The following is a 12,111-nucleotide window of genomic DNA, read 5'->3' as shown; positions in this document are numbered from 1 at the left end:
TAATTAGAACTTGTTCTCTATGTGATAAAAATATGACCACTGATGAATTCCACTTTCTGATAGAATGTAGCCATTTTCATGATGTATAAACTAACTTTATACACCGGTATTATCATAATCATCCAAATGTGTTAAAACTTGAATTACGTATGAACTGTAAATATCCAACTAGATAAACTTGTTTTTATTTTGTAAGATAGTTATGCCTTACTTTTACTAATTCCATTGATTTTGTTGACCAATTCTTCATTATCATTAATAGACTCTTAGGCCGACTACATTAGTTTTATTATAGCTATAATTCATTGTTTAACTCTCACATGAGTAAATTAATTAACATAGCCTGATGTTGATTGATTTTGTTTATGCATTATTTTCTATTTGATCTAAACTTAAATGACACACCCATCATGATCACTATGTTTTATATTATGTAATTATTGATATATGTTTTACTATTTTGTTTAAACTTGTTGAAACTTGTTTTTATATTATAATCTTATGTATATTATATGCCAAAGACGTTAATTTAAACTTAAAACTCGAACGGCTTCGTTAAAAAAATAGGTTTGCTTGGTTTTATACTTCCGTATGCATTTTTTTTATACAAAATCTGCATGTTACGTCAGACAATATCTACTGAGATATCACGTGTTTACCCAGCGATCGAAATATCTAATCTAAATCAAAACTTCCTTTAACCGATTTTATCATCCCTGGCGAGATAACTAAAATGGATTTATGAATATCATTCTAATCGTATACACAAAACAGCCATGTTAATTATGAAGTGTTCAGCCATATTCTTCTTGATAGTAATAGGAAGGATTTACTCATGTGAGTATACGAACACACAAATAAGAGGCATCTGTAGTATTAAGATATTTAAATGGTTGGTCGTTTATTTGTATTTACTGAAAATGAATATATCTTGTATTGTTTTCATAACATGTGTTTACTTTAACTATTTGATGGTTTGCTGTTTGATATGTTTTACATATTTCAGTATGTTATGGCTGTATAGTATAACAAGTAAAGTCCTAAAATGGCTGACATTTTAAGGTGGTGACTTTATCATTGAAAGACAAATTTGAAGAAGTCATTGGTCAATATGAATTGAATACTTGTTATAATGATGTAACCATTTAAACATTGATTCCCAGATATTTAAAGTATATAAAATGAGATCTTCATTTTGTTGCGTTTGCAAACGATTAATAATAAATAATTCATAGAAAAACACAGTTATTATTATTATTGGCATTGTTTATACTCGACCATCGCTGCAAATGGATCGCTTAGTGGTATGTATATTTTTCGGTTACGATTTGCGTTATCCCTTCCAGTGTATGGCTGTCAAGACAACGTACGTGTCTACTCGGATAAAGGACAGCGGCCGATCCTAAACTTCAGTGTTGTTTTGGATACATCGAAATACAATACTACATTCTCAGTTACACGATATGATGGGACACGGTTTATGTCAATGCAATACATGTACGGACAACCTCATGGCTCACCGAGCTTATTTAATGGATGCACGTTGGCCCCAACTGCTAACCTGTCCAGAGGAATTCTGGATGTCAAGCTGGGCGCCCTTGCGGCTGGAGACCAGGGAATGTACAAGCTTAGTGGTTCTGCGTCTTCGAAGTGCTACACACTTTACTTCCTAGGTAAGGTTTAATCTTACAAATAAGCTATAACACTGGTAAACCGACGTGTACCTACATTTTTATGCTGTATTAATTTGAATTAATTAATACATTTGAATGAGTTTAGGCAAAATCTAACTCGTTCATGTACGTATGTTGAACCTTTATTTTCACACATACGAAATCGTCACATGTGTGAAAAAAGCGAATGAAAATCTCAAACACGTGTGACATATGCGAACGAATATGTCACAAGTAGGTATCATATGAAACATACGAGCCCTAATTATTCAACACCTCTTTGTTCCAACGGAATATCCACAACCCGTTTATCGGTAATTTGATCCATGGGAGCTCTTTACAAGCCGTCGTTACTTTGATTGAATATCAGTTGGCAAGTGTAGCCTTGTATCTTAATTTTGTTTTTATGACTGTTATGGCTCTTAAATTAATTTTCGACGTGATTTTTGATGGCATTGTGATAAGCACTCTAATAAATTACTTTCTAATTACCGAAATTAAAACCGCCGTTTAAATAATTAGAAAAAAAATAAACACGATAGATATATAGGAACCATTTCTTTGCTTGATTAGTACCGGCAGAGTTTAATTGCACTTGACAAAGCAAGATAGCTATTGATATATTTATAAAAAGATTATTTGGATATATTTATTTGCATGTATAGATTGATCTGCTAGTAATATAATAGTCTACGTTTGAGCCATACGAATTAGAAGGAAATTAGTTTCCCTTATTATAATATAATAACCGCCAAGTGGCGTTTATAAGCACGAATGATTCGTGCGCATATGAATGTAAAGGCATTCAGCTTTTGTAAACCGATACGTTCACATTGATTCAATTAATTGTAAACTATGACGTCGTACCGAGAGTAGACAGAAATCCGTGTTTTTATTGACCGGACAAGAATGGGTTTAATCCTCATGCAGAAAGTAAGTCGTATTGAAAATATGTTTGATGTATTTACTTGAAAAGACGAATACTTGTATTAATCATAATAATTCTAACACGCAGTGGAGAAATGGAAAATGTAGAAATAACATTTTTTCTTCTTCTGTTTGCGAGCTACACGTAGGAGAAAGATTAAAACAATGAGGCCGGGGCTTCACAGACTCTACGGTTCCACCACGTGGACTTGAACACATGAGCTGGTCAAGCTGCATCACCTCGGGGCAGCTGTTCTTGGTTGACGTCACTTCTTGTTTCCTGTTCACGTGTCGCGCTTCCTGTGGTATTCATCCGACTGTTGAGTTTTTTTCTATTGTAATATCACCAGTCAGCCATAACATCAACATATAAAGATACGTATTATAAATAAAAATCAATCATCTCTGAATTGAACAAGAAAGAATAGCAGCAATGTTGTTATAAAATGCAAAACATTACGGGCAATGATATCGCAGCGCCATGGGTTTAAATCTCAATAATTAGATAAAGTGTATGGAATGTGTGAGTGTCTGTTTGCGTGTACGTAAATTAAAAGTGTGTCCAATATAAAATGAATTCATATATTCTTTATGCACCAGTCAATTGTAACCACGGTCCCCCCAGGTCCGGGGGTATACCGGAGATAGCCGGGGAAATGGGCCGTGTTTTTACCTTACAGGCGGCCCCGAAGTGCCGGGTGAATGCGGTGGTTTTGTCGTCGCGCAAAAATATAGCAGGGAATGGGCCTTACTTAGGGTCCCTTGGGGGCGGGGGCATTTGGCGGGGGTTTTACCAGGAGTTTGTCCCCGCAGGGTGAGGATTTTGCCCGGGCTTGGCTGGACCGAAAGTCAACGTCCCCGCTATTCCCCGGACCTGGGGGGGGGGGGCTGGTTACAATTGACTGGTGCATTATTCAGTATTCAGTTCGTAAATGGCGTATTACTACCGACATACTTAAGTATTTAAGTGTGTATATACATTTACATTACATTATATGTTTAACAATTCATAATCTTCAAATGGGAAAGGAATTCTAAATTTATACGGAAGAGAGAATGATCAAAAGCAATATTTTTACACAAAAGTGCTGTCAAAATGAACATTTCATGATAGATTGCACTGACAAATTTGTTAAGATTACATATATTTTCGTTAAGCAATATTATAGTTTGCATTTGGACTTATAAGAAGCTCTGAATTATGGTTTTGAAAGACAGTGTCAATAGTATGGAGTATAATGAATGGGGCACTCGAGTGGTTGGGTGTGATGGTTAGGGCATTTTTATTTCAAACATCAGAATTACGGTGTTTTGCAAGTCGAATTGTACGCCAAATACACGATGGTGTTACCAGTACTAGTTGATATCTATACATTGTTTTTTGTCGACTAATACGAATGCAATACGCCATAATTGTTAACGAAATTGATTTAATATGTGAATAAGTTATAAAGATGCAGAAACATGTTTGTTTATAAATCTATTTTTGCAGACGCACAAATATGACACTGCCAGATGCTTCACCAGAATGCTTCGCGGGCAAAGTGGATCTTCTTCAGGAACTGCTATAGAAGTGGTTGGCCACTAGTATTATTTGACAATACAAAAGTAGTTCATTCAGATGGAAAATTAGGATTTAACATGAGGTATAGGGAGAATGGATATTTTGCCTGCTAAAGTTTTTACTATTGCAATATATTTATGTTCGTTAATACGATGTGCTAAATGACAATGTATAGTGGTCTTTGCTGAGTTCATCTGTACTGGCCGTACATAATTATTGAATATTATAATGTATTTGATACAAATTTCAAAAATAAAACAATGTTCACACTTATATAGACAGTTCGATGGTTTCAATAGCTAGAACTGGCTCCTGCTTGTGTCCAGTTCAACTATTGAAAAAACGATTCATTGATCTGAAATAAAAGATGATTTTATCCAAATTTATATTGACTATACATGGTTATGCTGTCAATCCTTATCTTATACGAACATATGAGATGAATTCAATCGGACACTTGGGGATTAAATTTGTCGGACAGTATGCATCGGAAATTTTACCTGTAGTGAAAAAAATGGATTTTCAATGATTGTTTAATTTGATAAGTGGATCTAAATCAAGTTAATTGAAAGTGAAATAGAATTTACGGCAATGGATTCAGTGAAATACTATCAGATTTGACACAAGACTAGGAGAGCCAGGATTTGTTTTCAAACGCGGGAGAAAGAGCAGGAGAACAATGGCGAGTCGTCGACGGCAAGAGGGACCCGAAGCGTAAACGTGCAGATATAGGTAGTGTCGAACTGGAATCTTTCCGAACCATGAGTACAGACAGTAAGTTAAGGTATTAGCCGCGTAATACACACTTTTATAAAAGCTTTAACCGACAAATAGTTAAAATCATGGTACACTATGGGACTTTTATCCAAAACTTGAAGATTTTTTACCGTGAATTAAAAAAGTTATTTATGTTTCATTACACCCACCCCCAAACTCCAAGGGCTATAAAGAGTGACAAGTAAATATTTTGTCTATATTTGATTTTTTTCGCATTATCAGAGATAATGAAATAAACACAACAGTGTCTGGTAAAATAATACTTCAGTTAACAGAAAACTAAAGTTCAAACGAACAAATTATTGATACACATGGAAAAAAATCATTTTGATTGATCTTGTGAGTCTTCGGAACAGAGCAGTATTTCGATGTTTGAAAAAATATAGCAGTTTTACAAAATTCATGAAAAATAGTTAAATATAAGGCAAGTTGCTGAAATCATTTTAAATATTATATATGATGTCTATTGAACAATTTAGAAGACAATTTATGAGAGTTTACCGTCCAGTTTTGAAGAAAATATACATAATGTCATGTAACCATACATTTTTATAGCTAATAAAATGCTTAAAAATCAATCTTTTTCTTGTAAAAATTTATAAAGCTTAAATGGACTTATTCATAAAATGTACTTTTTCAATTAAATGAATTTAATTATAATACTAACTCAGAATACAGAGTTTAAAACAATGAGTGTACTTTTAAACTAAAATATGTAAAGAAACAAGAACACTAAGTGGGCGGTAAAGCCCCTCCAAAAATGTCAGAGTGAAAATTCTCAACTAATGTCTTTTTAATATTATAACATGTAAACAATCTCTGTGGGTAATTTGATGTCTATCTGTCTTATTTTGTCATTGGTATTCTAACATTTAGATTTTTTCACAATAATTCTTCACTCTTAAACATTTGAAGTTTGGTCTGTTCCCATGCGTTTGTACTTGTAGTGAGAGAGCACAGATGATAACTACTCAATGCTGAGTCAATGCTGATATGGTTTTCATGCCCCTTCAGGTACTTTACCCATCCAGAATGCTTAGTGCTGTAAAGGAAAAAAGGTGCACTTTAAAGCCTTTCTAACTAATTAGTATAGATAACTATACTGCCATACATATACACAATAAAATATAAACAGTTTAATATTTCTCGACATTATTCTGAAAAAAAAAACAAAAAAAAACAAGCTGATACATACATATATAAATAAAGAAAAGTATTAAATTTATCAATAAAATTCATCATCATCATCATCATCATCATCATCATCATCATCATCACCATCATCATCATCACTACCACCACCACCACCACCACCACAACCACAACCACCACCACCACCACTTGATTATTGAATACAGTGGGTTTATAAAAACAAAATCCAAGTCATACATGTTTTATATGAAATACTAACATCATCTCTGTCAGATGCGACTGCCTTGTGGATAGACATGGCTGTCAAATCTGTCTCAAGGATCCAACATAGTATTTAATGCAGGCTGGAATTCTTCATAACCCAGTGTTGGTGACTTAGTAATATTCAGTCATTTTCCTGCCTGAAAGAAATTAGACTTCATATTATCAACCAACAGAAACTACCACCATAAAATACAAATGCACAAGTATTATACATTCTGCACTAATATCCGTTTTAGCCAAGAGTAAGGGTTGGTAGGTACAAATATGTAGTTGTTGTGCGTATGGTTGATAATCATTCACAACAGTCTGGGGTTTTAATGAGACCTAGTCCAAGCAAATGAATGTCGCTAGTGTCCAAGCAGTTGTGGCTTCAAGCCCCAAACCATGTACTACTTTTTCTCACAAGTTAATTTTGAAAATATGCATTTTGTAAACAAATAACGGGTATGTACATGTATTATGGTATGTTAGAAATAGGTCACGTACCAAAACACATCATTTTTAAACACAATTATAAGTCTAATATTTTTCTAAGATATAACAATCAAATTAAAGATTACATACTCATATCATATAAATAAATAATGTACGTAAGTACATATAAGAATATGTAGCATATACATAAGTACATATAAAATATGTAACATGTACATGAGTACAGTACATGTAAAAATATGAACACGCTGTCTAAACATTTAGCTAACAAAAATGATTTAAGAATTCCAAAGATAAATTAAAAAACAAACATCAACGTACAAAACTGCTCAAGGATACTTACATTCATAGCCCTTTGATACGAATATCTGAATATCCTAGTTCCATGCTGATTGTTGACAGTTCGTTTTTTCGACAGAAAATCTTCTCTTACTCGTATAAATCACTTATAATCCATGTTTTACTGTAATGACTCAAGTTGTTAGATGTATCGTAATCAACTGCCAGCGTGCACATTAAGTGTTTATTTATTTTAAACGTGTATTCATGAGAAATGCATCACAGAGTTTCCAAATACTGCAACGTAGAACTTCCATTAATGACCTATGAATAGCGGGGAAATACCTTCTGTTTCTAAAAATAGCAACATCCGGTACAGGCCGAATACGCCCGATGTTCGTCGCGATCTGTTACGGCGAGTGGCGATATATGTCGATGTTACCCGATGTTTGCCGAGTTTTATTACATGGCTAATACCTTAAATGTTCTATGAACAAAAATCGACACAGTGGAAAAAGCTCAAAGCTCTGTGATACAGATAGAGGCCAGCCTTGGGCAGGTGAAACACAAAATTGAAGAGCATGACGATAAAATAACAACTTTAACATATAAGCTCATATATCTACAAGCAAGAGAGAAACGCTGTAATGTTATTGTTTATGGGCAGGAAGATGATCAGAGGAAAGACATTTACGATCTAGTCAGTGAATTTCTCTATGTCTCTTAGACCCTGACGAGTTTTATATAAAACATGCAGAAAGGTTGGGTTATCCAAAAGCGCCCTGGTCAGCGTGAAGCTCGTCCGGTTAGAGTGACGTTCCGTTCACAAACTGAAGAGGACGCGGTCATGCGCAATGCAAAATATTTTGCTGGGTCGAGATGCGCCGTGGATAGGGACTATCCAATAGATAAACAAAATGCAAGAAAAAGATTATGGCCAACGTTTAAGGAATGCAAATGAAATCGTGCCAACAGAGTGCAACTAAAGTATCCCGCCGAACTCGTGGTAAATAACCAAACGATTATAAATGAATTCCCAAACTGGCATACTCTACTAGCGAAACCAATACCCCGACGCCATATGTTACTAGTGAAACCGCACCGACATGAGAGCCGTCGGCGTTCCAAGCGGTGAGCGGCGTTTTGGGTTCGACATCCAGAGATAAAGTTGTGACAAGTGGGGACGTGCCCCTTAGCACGACGGGATCTACCGAGCCAGCGCTTACACAGCAACAGGCCAGTAGTAGGCCTTTTCCGGAACATGTGCTATTACGCAGACGACTGGTGGCATCAGTAATCGTACATATTCGCAGACACTATCTCAGTCATTGATTTAAGGTAACCCGATTAACATTGCTATTTTTGATAAACAAAGTGCATGTGGCCGACCCCGATCACGTGCCTTGTAATCAACTAATCGGAACAGACCGAAATCAGACAGCGCTAAACCAGCGACTACCACGTCACGAAAGAAGACACAGCCGACCAATCAGAGCGTGGTTTCAAATAGTGAACCGTCTATTGGGGTTCATACCTAGGCCGGTTGTAGTACTACCGGTGAATACATAGACAATGTTATTAGCGCAGTTAAATTTGCTTTATTAAACATTCAGGGATTAATACTACGATTGATGTTTGATAAGAATGATATTATATGTTAAACTGAGACTTGGGGAGTGATGATTTATATTTTACAGTTAGTGGATTGTTATGCAACAATATAATTCTTATTTTGTGGTTAAGTTGGATGGAAAACATTTTTATCTTATGACTGATTTGCTGATTTGTGTATGTTATATCATACCGGCTATCACCAGCAGAAATGCACTTGTAGACAATAGTACTCTTGACGATATTTTAGACAATATCGCCGATTTTCAGAGCGCAGGGGGAGAGGATAAATATAATTGTATGCCGACATAAAATATTTTATGGATCTGCAAGTTGAACTGAATCACCCATACCCTGCGGGTTGAACCGTTTACATCTGAAGCGTGGCTTATCAGCGTTCCACGCCGTGACCAGTGGTCAGGAAGTGTGTGCGTGGCTTATCAGCGGTCCAAGCCGTGACCAGTGGTCACGTGGTGTGTATCGGCCTATCGCTAGCCTCCCGCTTCAGCCATTATAGAAAAATTCTTCAGAGATACGTGCTTGCGAATTTTGAGCAAAATATTTTGATTGGAACGCTGATAAGCCACGCCTAAGATGTAAACGGTTCAACCCGCAGAATTAGCTAGGGGTGATTCAGTTCAACACGCAGATCCATAAAATATTTTATGTCGGCATAAAATTATATTTATGTATTGCTACTGAATAAGGAGGGGCTGGCCATGACAAGGTCAACTAAATGGGAGACGTGAATAATAAACCACAGTGAGTGAAAAGGACATTTATTCAATGTCAAAATTAAATAATAAATACAAGTTTGACATCCTCGTAACATACGACTAGCATATTGGGCGTCCAAACAACCGCCATAAAAAAATACGTTTATGATTATTGGTGATTTTAATTCACGCACAGGAATGTTGAATTATCAAATCTAAATATTTTACATTGCAGATCGTTTTTTGGCAAGAAATAATAAAGATTTAAATGTGAATTCGAATCGACGACTGTTGATTGATTTCAGTCCGGGATGAGAATAGCTAACGGGCGGGTATGCGGTGATTGTGGTGACTTAACGTATGTTGGCAGTAATGGGTCAAGCGTTGTAGATTATTGTTTTGTGAGCGAACATTTATTTAATGTTTTACAGTGTTTTGTTAACCATGGACCAAATATTTTATCTGATCACTGTCTAATAGATTTTTCATTGTTAAATAATGTTAACCAAAACGATTATAATATAGATTGTGAACAGAATGAAATTTGTGCGCCTAGGTGAAACATGAATGTATATTATAAGTGTAACACAGAACATAATGATGTCTATATGAAAAGTATTGATAATATTGATTTTAAAAATCATGTACAACAACTAAATAGTGATAATATTGCTTCAAATAGTAACATAGACTTATGTATTATATAATAGAGACAACATTGTTATATCATATTGATAATGTTTGAAAAACATTATTTGAGAAACATTCTTAAACATTTTCTGACTGTCATGATTTGCATAAAAATGCAAAACGTGGTGACGCCTTATTTTCAGATATATGCATTGAAAGGAGAAAATACTTTTATAACAAATTAAATATGAATAGGCGTAAAAAATTGCAGAGAATAAAATAAGTATAATACAAGCAAGAAGTGTGTATAAGAAAAATGTAAGATCTTTTAAGTACAATAGAAGTAGAATAAAACCCCAGGATTTGTTAAAGACACGTTTTAAAAATGCTAAGTTGTATTGGAATGTGTTTAAAGAGACTGACATAAATCACCAAAGAATATTCCATAAGAAACATTTACTGAGTAGTCGGTATATTTTTTTCAGGCTAATGAAGATGTATTATTTTTTAACAACCAATTATTAGGGAGTGAAATGAAAACTATGTTTGCAGAACTAGACATACCATTTACTATCGTTGATATAGATAAAGGCATATCAGAATTGAATCTGGGGAAAAGTAAAGGCCCTGATAGAATTATTAATGAATTGTTGTATTGTGGTAACAATATATATACTTTAGTATTAACAAACCTTTCTAACAAAATATTAGAAATAGGCTATTTCCTAAATCATGCAGAGAAGGCCATATAATGCCTATACATAAGAAAGGAAGTGCAATTTTAGAGGAGTAACCTTATTAAGTGTTATGGGAAAACTGTTCACAAAAAATATTAATTCACGCTTGACAGAATGGGCTGAGAATTATTATTTGTACGTCGAAGTTCAATCAGGTTTTAAAGCAAAGATGGGCACTGTTGACAATGCTTTTGTTCTAAACGCATTGATAAATCATTGTTTAGATAATAATGACAAGCTATATTGTTTGTTTGTGGATTATTCCACGGCATTCGATTATATTGTTAGGCGAATATTTGGCAAAATATATATAGAATAGGTTTAAGAGGTGAATTATTTAATATTATAAAGTCAATTTATAATACTGATAGCTCACGTGTTAAATTACTTGGTAAAACAGGTGATGCCTTTGAATGTTTACTCGGTGTCAGGCAAGGTGAAAGTTTGAGTCCATTTTTATTTGCAATGTATCTAAACGATTTAGAGGAAGAGCGTATGACAAAAGGTGCGAATGATATTGATAAATGTAAACACACTTAAAATATTATTGTTGATGTTTGCAGACGATATTGTAAGTTTGGCAACTACAACAGAAGTTATGCAATCAAATTTAGATATTATGTAGCAATACTGTCAACGCTGGAAATTAGTTGTTAATAGAGATAAAACAAGATAGTTGTGTTTAGAAAAGGCGGTAGACTGCCTAATGATTTGAACTTTCGTTATGAGGGTGGAAATATTGAAATTGTTAACAAATACTGTTATCTGGGTATTGATTACGTTTCAAAATACATGAACTACATTAGCTGGCAAAGTTCAAAAAGCTATTTTCAAGTTGAAGAGATACTTATTTCATTTCACTAATATCTCGGTAGAATTTATTTCAGATCTTTTTGATAAGCTGGTTAGGCCTTTCTTATTTTATGGGTGTGAAGTTTGGGAATTAACAGATGCATTGTGACGTGTGTAGAACGCATACATACTTTATTTTGCAAATCAATAGTGAAAGTTAAGACATCAACGCAGATAGATTTTGTATACAACGAGCTGGGAAGATTAGACTTTCTTCAGCTACGTTATCTAGTTTTTCTTAAATACTAGTTTAAAGTGATAGAGTACTCGGATATAAACTTTATTAACAATGTGGATAAAATGATGCTAAGAGACATTGATATTAGACCAAAAAAAATAACTGGGCCGCTAGTGTAAGAGACATGCTGTGTACTTTTGGGTTCAATGAGGTATGGTTAACACAAGATGTTGGTGACATAAATGTATTTATCATGAGTTTGTTTAAGCAAAGAGTCAAAGATTACTTTATTCAAAACCTTAATAGTCGGATAAAT

General features: G+C 34.4%; 1 protein-coding gene across 2 annotated transcripts in view; it reads left to right on the top strand.

Moving 5' to 3' along the window:
- The first annotated feature begins 712 nt into the window (after positions 1 to 712).
- LOC128234228 (hemicentin-1-like) overlaps positions 713 to 12,111 on the top strand; it is a 61,559-nt gene continuing 50,160 nt past the window's right edge. For both annotated transcript variants that reach the window (XM_052948328.1, XM_052948327.1), the window contains exons 1-2: positions 713 to 837; positions 1,347 to 1,673. In XM_052948328.1, coding sequence (XP_052804288.1) covers positions 777 to 837; positions 1,347 to 1,673 — 388 coding nt within the window. In that variant the 5' untranslated portion in view covers positions 713 to 776. The remainder of the gene's footprint in view (positions 838 to 1,346; positions 1,674 to 12,111) is intronic.

This window comes from Mya arenaria, chromosome 5, assembly GCF_026914265.1.
Source record: "Mya arenaria isolate MELC-2E11 chromosome 5, ASM2691426v1".
Classification (NCBI taxonomy): Eukaryota; Metazoa; Mollusca; class Bivalvia; order Myida; family Myidae; genus Mya; species Mya arenaria.
The sequence above is the reverse complement of the archived record's forward strand: the minus strand, read 5'-3'. Positions and strand labels throughout refer to the sequence as shown.